The sequence below is a fragment of the Papaver somniferum genome, unplaced genomic scaffold, assembly GCF_003573695.1.
Source record: "Papaver somniferum cultivar HN1 unplaced genomic scaffold, ASM357369v1 unplaced-scaffold_21, whole genome shotgun sequence".
In the NCBI taxonomy this organism is placed as follows: domain Eukaryota; kingdom Viridiplantae; phylum Streptophyta; class Magnoliopsida; order Ranunculales; family Papaveraceae; genus Papaver; species Papaver somniferum.
The window spans coordinates 15937530-15951249 of NW_020631041.1; the positions used below are offsets into that span (position 1 = coordinate 15937530).

Sequence of the window (13720 nt, forward strand, 5' to 3'; positions counted from 1 at the left end):
AATCAGCATATAAAGAATGAAATTAACATACTGCCTAACATGATTTTTCTTGAAAGCGATAATTTCTTTCCAATTATATATACATTGCATTTAAGATTTTATTTTTATTGTGATAATTGTACTAATAGAACTTTACGTCTGAAAACGAATCAAGGATATGTGATTTTTTTCTTTTTTTTTTTTAAATAAGAAAGGAGAAATCATATTAAAAGAATTCATTGAATGTTTACATTCAGTTCATTTTAACCATAAAGGATAAGCAGAGAACCAGGATTGATTAATCCTATCAATTCTAGCCTTTTTAGCTAGGCTATTAGCAACTTCATTTGACTCTATATGCACAAAAGTGCACTTCCAGTCCCTAAAACTAACTAACAGACTTCTACAGTCCTGAATGACATTATTATTCGTCCATCTAATACTAGAAAAATCACCATTGATAGCTTTTACTACACCAAGTGGATAATTGACGTAAAACAACACCGACTGTTAATGATATAATATTCTCATTCATATCTAATGTCCAAGAATCCCACAAAATAATTACTAGTAATTTCCAATCCAATTTTGCATAAAATTCAAACCCATTATATCTATCCGCTCTTCTTCTTAATAAAATGTAGTTCTTGTTCCAAATTTATAAGACGTCGAATACATCCAAGCCAAAATTTTAAAATTTCCCTTTAAAAAGCGATATCACTGTAGCATAATTGTGAATAAATTTACGAATAACAAATACCAATGAATAACCTAAACCCAAAATAACATGATTGCTTAAGGTTGCTACCAACATTAGCAGGACTGGTATCATTTCAGTGATCCAATGATAGAGATTGTTTCGAAATTTTTCGTCTCATATCAAATGGTACCAGCCTTTAGTAATTGTGCGGAAACAACTTGTCAGCATCAAATACTTTATTGATTTTCTTTCTATATTACCACATTTCTTTTTAGAAATTATCACAAGCAAATCAAATGAAATCAAATTAAAAAAAGAAAATAAAAATCAAATGAAATCATAGATCAGATCATAAATGCAAATCATCTCAACCATTGATTTCAAATATCAAAAGATTCAAAATACACAAACTCAATAAAGTCCCCTCATACCAAGGAAGGAGAGAATCCGTACCGCCTCGGGACCCGTACCTACAAATAGATCCCATCGACTTCCCAATAATCCCCAAATTACCCCTACGCTCAAAAATTCAAAATGAGTGGCAAACGCGTAATTATCATAAATCCTAGTGTCATTTCCACATCAGTTGTCGTAAGTTCGAACGGGTGCTGTATAGTAAGTTGCCGCGGAAGGGAGGAGGTCGACAAAACAAAACAAAAACTCTCTCTCTCAAAACCGAAAAATCAATCCGAAAAAAATCAAAATCATTCTCTCCAAATCGATCGATCTTCTCTCATTTTTCACTGATTTTGGTTACTTTTGGTGTTTAAAAAGGAATTTGAATGACTACTACTGCAACAAAATTATGACTGTAAGTGATTTCTCTAGGGTTTTTCTGTGTTTTTTCTGTGATTTTTTTTGGGATTTTTTGGGTTTGATTTGAGGTTTTGTTGTGTGTAGGAAGAAATTATTAAGATGAATTGTTATAAGAAAGGGTATAATGTGTGGATTGAAGATAAAGAATCAGCATGGGTTACTGCACAAGTTGTTGATGTGAATGGGAAACAAATTCATGTTAAGACTTCAAATGGAAAGAAGGTTTGTGATTTTTGTTGATCTTTTTTTTTTTTTTGAATTTTTTTGTGATTTTTCCTTTTTTTGGGGAATTGATTGTGATTTTGTTGCTTGTTTTTTAGGTTATGGTATCTTCGGATAAATTGTATCCGAGGGATCCAGATGCTGATCATGGAGGAGTTGATGATATGACCAAATTAACTTATTTAAATGAGCCTGGAGTGTTGTACAATCTTGCCAGGAGATATGCATTGAATGATATTTATGTAAGTGGATGAAATTTTGTTGATTCTTTTTCTAATTGAGCGAAGAAATTATTATGTTAGTGATAATTTATGCTGAAATTGGAGAATTGAAGGTCAGGAGACAGTTGTGAATGTGTTTGAGGAGAGGAAAATTGAGGCTTATTATGAAATTTACCTAGTTTGAGTGACCTTGCATGACATTTCTTAGTCAGGGGTTTGGGTATAGTGTTATACTAGTGAGCGTCGAGCGTCAATGTAGTCAGAAATGAATACAACACGTAGAGTTCAGTGTAATTTGAGGATAAATAGCGATACAGTCAGCATCTGGATATTGATTTTGAGAGATACTTAATCATTGTTTATCACCGAGATATCAGTGATGTTTGGGAATTTCGGCCACCGTAACCAGTAATATGGTTGCCCCAGTGTGATTGATGGGACCATTAACATTTTAAGTCTCCGCTCATTGCGGCATAGGTTTCCATTTAACATGCAATAAATGCCCGTTTTGGCGTATTCGGTATTGTAAAATAGTGCCATTTAATGTTATTATTGAAGGTTCATTTTCTGGGTTGTTCGAAGTAAATGCATTTTTAGTAATTTCCTAGCTTGTGTTACCCTGTCTTATTCTTGTTTTTTCGTATGGATTTGTAGACGTATACAGGAAGCATCTTGATTGCCGTTAACCCATTTACAAAGCTTCCTCATCTGTATAATGCACACATGATGGAGCAGTATAAAGGAGCTTCTTTTGGCGAGCTAAGTCCTCATGTGTTTGCAGTAGCTGATGCATCATACAGGTGTGTTGTATTTGAAGTTCTTATAAATTTATTAAGCAAGCAAGTACATAGTGTCTTAGTGTTTTGCATGTACTAACATAGGTATGTTGAAATTCACAAATCAGAGCAATGATGAATGAGGCTCGCAGTCAGTCCATTTTAGTCAGTGGTGAAAGTGGGGCGGGCAAGACAGAGACAACAAAACTGATTATGCAGTACCTTACTTTTGTTGGTGGAAGGGCAGCTGGTGATGATCGAACTGTCGAGCAGCAAGTTCTTGAAGTAGGGTTTTCACTAAGTTCATGTGATGTTTGCTTCTACTTCCACATGAACTTATTATGCATAAGCTTTTCTGTTGCAGTATTTGTTCTAGGTTCATTTCTAGTTCATCTTATACTAATCTGTGTCTTTCTGACTGGTGGATGCTAGTCGAATCCGCTTTTGGAGGCATTTGGCAATGCAAGGACTGTCAGAAATGACAACTCAAGGTCTGTTTTGTAGTTGCTGAAAAAATTTCTTCGTTCACTTTTGGTATAAAGGTCTTGTAATTTTAGAGGCGGCCTATTTCATCTTACTCCATTAGATTGAGTTACTTCTGTTTGACATTAATGTTTAGTATCTTTGAATCTTGGAGCTGTAAAGAGGACAGTGAAAATGATAGGCTCATGCAAAGTTATGATTTGATATCTTATTTGTTTAATTGTTTTTTGATTTTTGTTTGCAGTCGTTTCGGAAAATTTGTTGAGATTCAGTTCGATGCAAATGGTAGGATATCTGGGGCTGCAATCAGAACCTACCTTTTGGAACGGTCGCGTGTGGTGCAGATAACTGATCCAGAGCGAAATTATCATGTCTTCTATCAGTTATGTGCCTCTGGGAAGGTGAGCAGGCACACTTGCAATATTGTTCTTTTCTTTTCGTTTTTACTTAAGTTTTTATTGGGTTTTTCTTAATTTCTAATATGAGATGATTGGTTCATATTTCTAGGATGCAGAGAAGTTCAAGTTAAGCGATCCAAGTTACTTTCACTACTTAAATCAAAGTAAAACCTATGATTTAGATGGAGTAAGTAGTGCAGAGGAATACGTGAGGACAAAGAGAGCAATGGATATAGTTGGTATTAGTGTTGATGAGCAGGTTTGTCTAACTTCTGTATGGTGTTGGATTTTGATTTCATTTTTACAGGATGAATAGTCTCTTTGTCGGGATGGCACTGTTTTTTAAGTATTGTCTTTACATTTATGAGTATTTTCTCTTCCAGGAAGCTATATTTCGCACCCTGGCAGCTATTCTGCATCTTGGCAATGTTGAATTTTCTCCTGGTAAAGAGCACGATTCTTCTGTTATTAAGGATCAGACATCTAGCTTTCATCTTCAAATGGCTGCTAGTTTATTCATGTAAGTGAATTGCACAGAAAACACCATGTACCTTGTAGGTGATTTACACCTTTGAAATCGCTTAGCAGTGAAAAATTATAAATATCATTCTCTTGTGATTTTTGGATATGTTGATGCTTTGTTATTTTAAATTTGGAATGCTGCTACAAAATATGTCTTCCCCAGATCAACCAAAGAAAAGAAATTAGTCTCCTTATTTGAGTCTCTTTTTTTTTTTTGCCTATAGTTTTTAGAGATTTATTGTTCTCTGATTTACCTCTTTTGGAACTGCATAGTAGGTGTAGATTTAATTATGATAGAGAATACATATATGATCCATAATAAGATCTATAAGGATTACATTATGCAAGTATTTTTGGTCATATACGAAGCATGTAATTTGAAAGTTGTCGATGCTTTTAAGGACTGGAATAATGTCTGAGCTCTTCTTAGGTGCGATACAAAACTTTTGCTTTCAACACTCTGCACACGTTCTATTCAGACTCGAGAAGGAAGTATTGTGAAAGCTCTCGACTGTAATGCTGCTGTAGCCAGCCGGGATACATTAGCGAAGACTGTGTATTCTCGCTTGTTCGACTGGTATGTAAAATTGCTCATATATTCAAGATCCGTGATATTTAAGGGTAGCTTCTCTTATGAAAAAAAGTAACATTGTTTCAAATGTCTATTCTAGGCTGGTTGAAAAGATCAACAGGTCTGTTGGCCAGGACCCAGATTCAAAGATACAAATTGGAGTCTTGGATATTTATGGCTTTGAGTGTTTCAAGAATAACAGGTTATATTCTAATATGATTCCCACTTTGTTTTCTTTTCGTTCGGTTGTTGTATACCCCTATTCTTATTTCCATGAATAACAGGTTAGGAGATTTGTCTGTTAACTTAAGTTATTCTATTTTGCCTCAGCTTTGAGCAGTTCTGCATTAATTTTGCCAACGAAAAGCTTCAGCAACATTTCAATGAGGTACGTGAAAAAGTTTTGTTGGATATACCCCTATGTGTGACTTTTTTACATAATTATTTCTCATTCTCTTTCCTACATTCATTTCAGCATGTGTTTAAGATGGAGCAGGAAGAGTACAGCAAGGAAAAAATTAATTGGAGCTACATTGAGTTCATTGACAACCAAGATGTCTTGGACTTGATTGAAAAGGTGTCATTTACTTCTCCTATATATATGTTAAAATTTCCTGGGTGGATGTCTCAGATATCAATATCCATCTTAACCTCCATGACCAAGCTTCATTTTCCCCTAACTTTATTTGTGAATTCTCCTTGGTGTTATTCACCGCGTTCACAGAATACCACCTGCACCACTTTAGGCTTTATTATAATGTTCTTCTATTTGCTGGATTTCAATGAGTCTGTGCCAGTCAAACTCTTTAACTAATGCTAGTGTACTTACAATTGCAGAAACCGATTGGAATCATTGCTCTCTTGGATGAAGCTTGGTAAAAGAGAAGTTTATCAATTTGATGAAAATTTACATCAGGTCCTTCTTGCGATGTTTATTATCAACCTGCTTTTCTTATTTATGCAGCATGTTTCCAAAATCAACAAATGCAACATTTGCAACAAAGCTATTCCAGAATTTCCGCGCCCATCCTAGGTTGGAAAGAACCAAATTCTCTGAAACAGGATTTGCACTCTCTCATTATGCTGGGAAGGTATGTGATGTATCTTAGTGCAAACAAAATTTATTTTTTCTGTTACTTGTGTGTCTTTCTCCTAATAGGGACCTTATACCTGTTCTGACGTATTTGTAATTTAATGCCTCCTAAGAATTTGAATGGAGTCAGATCTTCATCTTAAACTTAGTTCAAGTTGCGAGGAATGATGCTGTTATTATTATTGTGTAGACTATTACTTGTTACACCAATTAGCATTTGATATGCACATAATTTTTCTTTTTAGTGAAGTTCTAAATTCTAAGTGGTTCATTTTGTTTTTGTTTTGTAGGTTACATATCAAACGGATTCTTTCTTAGATAAAAACAGAGATTATGTAGTGATGGAGCACTGCAATCTCTTGTCATCTTCTAAGTGCTTTTTTGTTGCTGGCCTTTTTGCTTCGTCGCCAGAGGAACCTTCAAGGTCATCATACAAGTTCTCTTCCGTGTCCTCCAGGTTTAAGGTATACATTTTCTTTGTTTAACTCTTTTGTTTTAGGTGTTTTACAATATCTCTATCAGTTACTGAGCATAGGAGGAAGAATCTAGTCATACGAAGGTAAAAAAAACTTTTTCGGAGTTGTGGGCTAATCTTCGGAAGAAATGGAAAGTTGATCATGATGTTGGCATGTTGCTATAGCTTTGAAGATTAATGCGATATTGTAGAACTTTATATTTTTGTTTACTACAGCATGGGTAAACAGATTTCTTTCATCTTTCTGGGATGAAAATTAGACTTAGAAATAGTTAGGGTTCCTTGTATTTCTGTTTGCGGGAAGTTTCAGTGCGTATATAAACATGATGGTTTTTTGTTTTGAAAAAAACAAACAAACCGAACTTCAAGACTTGCTAATCACGTGCAATCTTTCTTTCTTTTTTCCCCCCAGCAACAACTTCAAGCACTAATGGAAACCCTGAACACAACAGAACCTCATTACATTCGCTGTGTGAAACCCAACTCTTTGAATCGACCTCAAAGGTTTGAGAATCTGAGTGTCTTGCATCAGCTACGATGTGGGGTGAGTTTACTTCCTTCTTATCTTTATGTGTTAATGCAGTTTAAATTTCTCATGGTTCAATGTTACCTGGACCTGCTAATTTGATTTTCTACATTCTTGTGAACAAATTTATTGGCTTCCAAATTAAACCCCAAACTATTGACAGTATATCTCTTTTATTTGGTTTATTTTCAGGGTGTTCTAGAGGCTGTTCGTATCAGTCTTGCAGGTTATCCTACACGTAGGACTTACTCTGAGTTTGTTGATCGCTTTGGTCTCTTAGCTCTGGAACTTATGGACGGAAGGTAGTTAATTACTTCAATCAACTGTTCCATTTTTGAGCATTAACTCGCTTTTGTTGATTTGCTTTAGTTTGTTTTATATTTTTTGTGGTGAGGTTTAGTTATCAGTAATGTCAGCAGGTACCCCTGTCTGTCCTTGTCATATATCTTATACTTTAGTAATGTCTTACATGTCTCAGAATTCTTATTTCACCTTTTATGCTTATTGCTTGTAGTTAAACTGTTCTGCAGTGAAATTCTTTTTGTTCAGGTATATACTCAGACATTGCCTTTAAGTGCTGATTTCCTTTTTGTTTCTCTTACCTCGCAGTTATGATGAAAAAGCTTTGACGGAGAGGATTTTGCACAAGTTAAAACTTGAAAATTTTCAGGTGTGCTAGCTTACCTTAATGAGTATATTTTCTAATGGCAGTCATATTTCCACAAGTAGGAATTCTTGTAATGGCCTCTTTTCATCAACATAAACTTCTGGTTGCATTGATCTACAATTTCTCTTTGTCACAGTTGGGCAAGAAAAAAGCTTTTCTTAGGGCGGGGCAAATCGCTGTTCTGGATTCCAGACGAGCTGAAGTTTTGGACAGGGCCGCAAAGATCATTCAAAGTCGATTTCGAACATTTATTGCATGCAGAAAATTTATCGCTACTCGGGCAGCTGCAGTTGTGCTGCAATCATATTGCAGAGGTCTTCATTCTTTCTTCTTGTTGAAACTTCTCAATTTAGTGAAACTGTTAGTTGATCAGATTTCCCATAGCATTCTTTGTATTTTTCAGGGTGTCTTGCTCGAGAAATGTTTGCAGATAGAAGAGAAGCTGCAGCAGCTGTGTTGATTCAAAAATATACCCGCAGATGGCTACTTCGGCGTGCATATGTGCAACTATACTCATCTGTTCTTTGTATACAGTCCAGCATTAGAGGTTTCTCTACGCGCCAAAAGTACTTGCACCAGAAGGAACATAAAGCTGCTACGCAGATACAGGTAATCATGTTTGTGATCTTAATATATTTTTTGGTCGAACTTTATAGTTACATGTATTTTGCTGAACTATCTACTATGTCCACCAATCTCGTCTCTTATCTCTTTCTCGCTTCAGTCCCTCCATCTTACTCTCTTTCTATTGATTCAGCAGGGTATATGAACATATCGCTGGATTTCATTTGTCTTTTTTAACTTAATGTATTGGTATTTTATGTGGATGCTGTAAAATTGTTTCCCTCTATTAGTATGGCTCTTATATTTATTTCTCAATTACACAGACCTGCTGGAGGATGTACAGGGTGCGGTTAGCTTTCCAGAATAAGCAGCGGTCAATAGTAGCCATTCAATGTCTTTGGAGGCAGAAACTGGCCAAAAGAGAGCTTCGAAGGCTCAAGAAGGTACTAATCGACACCATAGCTCATGTTATATAATTTTGCAATATTTTCTTTCTTGACAAGGGCTGAAGTCTACTTTCAATGATTAGTTCAGTTTATTGGGATTTCTTGCAAAAATATGAGTTCCTTCTACTGATCGCTTTTCATCCACATCCTCATGCTTAAATAGTTTCCCGTGCTAATTCTATTGAGTTCAACAGGAAGCAAATGAAGCTGGTGCTTTACGCTTGGCAAAGAATAAACTTGAAGTACAGTTGGAGGATCTTACATGGCGGTTGCAACTAGAGAAAAGATTACGGGTGCGCTATTCTTAAAAATATTTTTCTCTTGGTTGAATTTAAGATAAACCCTAATGAACATCATCTGTTTAGACTTAAGACCTCGGTCTTTGTTATTTTCTGATAGAAAGTAAGACAATACCCGTGTCATTGTTGTATTTATGATTTATCATACTGCAGGTGTCTAATGATGAGACGAAGCAAGTGGAAATATCAAAGCTTCAGAAAACTGTAGAGTCGTTGAACTCGGAGTTAGACGCAGCCAAGTCAACAATAATGAGCGAGTGCAACAACAATATGTTGCTTAAAAGTCAGTTGGAATTAACAAATAAAGAGAAATCTGAATTGGAAAGTAGACTTAATGGAATGGTAGAACTAAACAAGGAGAATGTAGTTCTGAAGGTATGCAGTTTTGTGGATATGAACTTCATCTTTAATGATATATTTGCGTCCTTGAAAACTCATGTGACTTATGTCCTTGTTTGCTATCTCTGTAGGATTCACTGGTGTCTTTGGAAAAGGAAAATTCAGCAATGGAAGTTGAGCTTGTGAAGTCTCAAAAAGAATTGAAGGATACCATGGAGAAGTTGTGCGGCGTGGAAGAAGCACATGTACAACTACAGCAGACATTGCAAAGGTATTATTTCAACAGCTACATGTTATCTTTGAATTAAGAATATTAGGAAACTTCACTCCCGGGAAGAAAAGTCATAAGTATGTTTGTGTTTGAACTTTTAAATATCAGTTGGCCATTTTCACTGGTGGTTAAATTTTTGTGTATTTTCTATTGAATGCAGTTTGGAGGCAAAGCTCTTGACCTTAGAAGATGACAATCTTGTTCTTAGACAAAAAGCAATAACCACCCCACCTAAGAGCAACCATCCTGGATATGCAAAGCCACTGACTGAGGTACGACTGAAATTCAGTTCGATTTTTAAAATTAACTATATCTCCATTTTTATGTGTGTGCTGGTTTGTCATATACTCCATTTTTAAAATAACTATATCTCCATTTTTATGTGTGTGCTGGTTTGTCATTTTTATGGAATAGCTAACATCTAATAAAAAATTTCATCATAAATATCTGAAAGTATCATTGGACCTTTAAGATGATATGCCACTGTTGTTGAACCTAACATATGTTATTCTGTCTTTGTTCATTTCCTTTATCACTTTTAAGCATTTTATCTTTATCACTTTTAAGCATTTTATCTAACAAGTGATTTGAAATCTATATTTAGATGAATCAGAAGTACTCCACTGTGCCATATCTTTCCAGTAATGACCAGAAGTCTGTATATGTAAGATTAAAGTTAACCCGATAAACTTTTTATTAAGAACCTGCTCCACTGCAATAATTGCTCACCTTCTTATTCTCTGTTTAAACAGGAGACACCAACGCCGACAAAAATGATTGTTCCTTTTCCCAACAGCTTGACAGATTCACGTAGGTCAAGGAGGACTGTGGAGAAGCAGCAGGTTTGTTCACATAATACTTCACCTATTTATTCCTGATAGCTTCAGCTTATTATCAATGGTGCCGTTGTCTGTAGATTTTAGTATTTATCTACAGATGTGTATAAAATCATGGAAAATTAGAACCAAATTGCTAGCTACTACATTTATTCTCGCACACTCCCCAACCACTCCCGTTTTAGATTTCCTCTTATTTGTTTTGTTGTGTGAACTTGAAATGGTTATATGTGTGCAGGAGAACCATGAATTTCTCACAAGATGCATCAAAGAAGATTTGGGATTTCATGATAGTAAACCCTTGGCTGCTTGCATCATATACAAGTCTCTTCTTAACTGGCGTGCCTTCGAGTCAGAAAGAACGGCGATTTTTGACCATATAATAGATGGAATAAATACTGCTGTTAAGGTGGTCTTTCTCTCATTTTACATCTTATTTCTGTTGTATTATATCCCTGCCCCTCTTCCATTCCTGGACTGTTCTTGTTGATTGGTCAGTCTTGCTCTTCGATAGTTTTCTTATCAGGTTCCTATTAAATGTGTCAGGTTGGAGATGACAAGAACTCGGTCTTACCATATTGGTTGTCCAATGCCTCAACCCTCCTGTGCCTACTGCAAAGGAACCTGCGTACTGGTGGTTTCCTGTCAACTCCTTCTCAGCGTGGATTAACTGGGAGGATAGCACAAGTAAGTAATTATGATACTATTCAATTTTTACCTAAAGATTTGCTTGATCTTGTAACCCTAGTGTGGAAAAGCGCCAATCCCACATGGTCACAACATCGTTGAGCAAATCGAGTACATTCAAAATGCTGTATTTGTTCGATTTAAGGAATCATATTATTAGTTTTCTATTCTTGTCAGGTATTCGATTTTGCATCCATGTCAACTTTAATTTATTTACCGACACAATAAGATTTGTTTTCTTCAGGGGATAAAATCTTCTTTTAGATATGCTGGGTCAGACGAGAACACATCAATTGAAGCCAGGTATCCAGCTGTACTTTTCAAGCAGCAATTAGCTGCTTGTGTAGAGAAGATTTTTGGCATGATCCGAGATCTTTCAAAGAAAGAGATAGGGCCGCTTCTAAGTCTTTGCATCCAGGTTACTTTGATTCTCATATCTCTTTTTAGTTTGTATCCATCTTAGAGAATGAAACGCATTGAGTTTGTCAATTTCATATTGACCAATTGTCTGGCAGGCACCAAAAGCTGTGCGAGGAAATGCTGTGAAATCATCTAAGTCGCCTGGGAGTGGTTCTAAGCAGTCACCCAACAACTGGGAAAGTATTATAAAATACTTGGATTCATTGATGATCCGCTTACGTGAAAATCATGTGAGTTTTGATATTTATAATTTCAACATGATACTGTTATACATATTTTTTTAGCAGATTTTGTGTTATTCTTTCTGTCTCTCTTTGCTATGGGCATGCTTTAAAAGAGCAGTTTTGTTTCGAAGGAGAGAGGAGATATGTTTCTTAACCTTTTCTGGCGATGAACAACTCTAGATCTTCTTCGGTCGAAGATTTTCCTTTTTTATTTCACTTCAGAACATTATTAATATTGATGTTTCTTTTTGTTTCCCTCTATTTAGGTTCCTTCATTTTTTATTCGCAAGCTCATTACTCAAGTATTTTCGTTCGTCAATATACAACTGTTCAATAGGTGAGTCCAGTTCTACCGTGTGAAGCTGCTTAAATTGTTTTCATGAATTTTTATATTTAACTGATTTTATTTCTTCAGTCTTTTGTTGCGTCGTGAGTGTTGTACGTTTTCCAACGGGGAATACGTGAAATCTGGTTTAGCTGAACTGGAAAGATGGATAATGAATGTTACACACGAGGTATTGTGATTATCTGCCTTCTTTTCAGTTTGAGCAGTATGTCTGCTACTGTTTTAAATCTCTTGGTATGGTGGTACCTGAACATATTTGTTTATCGCAGTTTGCAGGAAATTCTTGGCATGAGCTGAACATTATCAGACAAGCTGTTGGGTTTCTGGTAGAGAACTAATCCGTTTTGTTTTCCCCTTTGCATGATGATCTACATTTGCCCTTTGCCACTCTCTTCTATCCTGACATATTTTGGTCCTTATATGACACTCTCAGGTTATACATCAAAAGGGTAAAAAGTCTCTCGAGGACATTAAGCAAGATCTTTGTCCGGTATGATCTGCCTCTCTCTCTCTATATCTCTATCTCATATGTTGTTCTTTGACATGCTCTTTTGACTAATACATTTTGGCAATTATAAATCATGAGCAGGCATTGACCGTAAAGCAAATATACCGAATATGTACAATGTACTGGGACGATAAGTACGGCACTCAGAGTGTATCGACTGAGGTAAAGTTCCCGTATTGTGATTATTAAATTCTTCAGCATCGGAGTACTGTTTTTCAGTCTTTCTGATAATGGTTAGATGTTTTGCCAGGTCGTTACACAGATGAGAGATATTGTAAACAAGGAGTCGGAGAATATGAGTTCAAATTCATTCTTGTTGGATGATGATTTGAGGTAGTTATATTCCCTAATTTTCAGCAAATTATAAAGATCATTTCCATCCGAAAACATAAACTCAAAAATAAGAAATCAGAATGTCTGCAAAACAATCTGTCAAGTTAGCAAAGTGATCATGCTTTCTAGTTACTGTGTATGAATACTGTATTTTCCGCATTTTCGTAGAGTTTTATATAGAATTTGTAATTCTCTCCCTTTGAATTTTTAGAAAACTCAAGTCCTTTCGTTGTTCCTATTTTAATGCAGCATTCCATTCCTAACGGATGATATATCAAAAGCGATACCTGTGATAGATCCGGCAGATGTTGAACCCCCTCCATTCTACCAGGAATATACTTGTGCTCGGTTACTCCTCACACCTGGAGTAAATTAAGCAAGCTGCTCTTCTGACTTAGAAAAGCTACTTGGGTTTCCAATCCATCTCTGGGCAGAACAAGTTTGAGACGTTGAAAAATATGATAAATTTCTCTCAAACCCTGAGAGAGGGTAAGATGAGTTGTGAGCAATGGTCTGATGGATGGCGAAGCCACTGAGAATCACAACTTTGTGATCAAACACTTGTATAAAGTAGGAATCGGAACAGTAGGATTCTCAATTTAGGATTAGCTAATTGGGTCCTGTGTAGCATGCCCTTCATCTTTCTCTTATTCTCTAGTTGTAGGTGTAGAATATAGGCAGTGTAGTAAATCAGAATGTAGGTCTTTTTAAGCAGGTTATTTCATCGTGATCTTCCATGTTGATCGACCTTATTTTGTCACGGCTTTCATGCGAAGGATTGATCCCTTAGCCTATTTTTATTAAATTAAACTATTAGTTCATTACATTCAGAGCGATTAGAAGTAACATTTATGTTGTACTTGAAGAACTATTTATTAATGTAAAGTAATTATAGTCTTTTATATGTCTAATTTCTTAAGAGTGATAGCTCGATAGAGCAATTCATTTTCAGTCTTTTCCCTTCTTTACCTGTTATGTGTGATCGAGCACCCGTTGAA

General features: G+C 35.7%; 1 protein-coding gene across 1 annotated transcript; it reads left to right on the plus strand.

Moving 5' to 3' along the window:
* Positions 1-1317: 1317 nt before the first annotated feature.
* On the plus strand, positions 1318-13626 carry LOC113339928 (myosin-15-like). Its single transcript, XM_026585153.1, has 39 exons — positions 1318-1490; positions 1580-1717; positions 1816-1959; positions 2593-2738; positions 2843-2999; positions 3147-3205; positions 3442-3598; positions 3705-3854; positions 3979-4115; positions 4548-4694; positions 4789-4890; positions 5019-5076; positions 5164-5265; positions 5526-5563; positions 5653-5779; positions 6072-6245; positions 6669-6800; positions 6975-7084; positions 7392-7452; positions 7586-7763; positions 7853-8058; positions 8337-8456; positions 8654-8752; positions 8912-9133; positions 9229-9368; positions 9529-9640; positions 9973-10032; positions 10121-10210; positions 10443-10613; positions 10751-10891; positions 11136-11309; positions 11407-11541; positions 11802-11872; positions 11951-12050; positions 12151-12207; positions 12315-12371; positions 12471-12551; positions 12640-12722; positions 12972-13626. Exons 1-39 carry the CDS (start codon positions 1485-1487, stop codon positions 13096-13098), a joined length of 4569 nt encoding a protein of 1522 aa, XP_026440938.1. The 5' UTR covers positions 1318-1484; the 3' UTR covers positions 13099-13626.
* The last annotated feature ends 94 nt before the right edge of the window (positions 13627-13720 follow it).

What these genes read in the sequence shown, in the direction of transcription:
- LOC113339928 (XM_026585153.1), top strand. An exon ending in GTAGCTGATGCATCATACAG is followed by an intron (nt 2,739 to 2,842) that starts GTGTGTTGTATT and finishes TTCACAAATCAG; the next exon opens with AGCAATGATGAATGAGGCTC. An exon ending in CTGGAACTTATGGACGGAAG is followed by an intron (nt 7,085 to 7,391) that starts GTAGTTAATTAC and finishes CTTACCTCGCAG; the next exon opens with TTATGATGAAAAAGCTTTGA.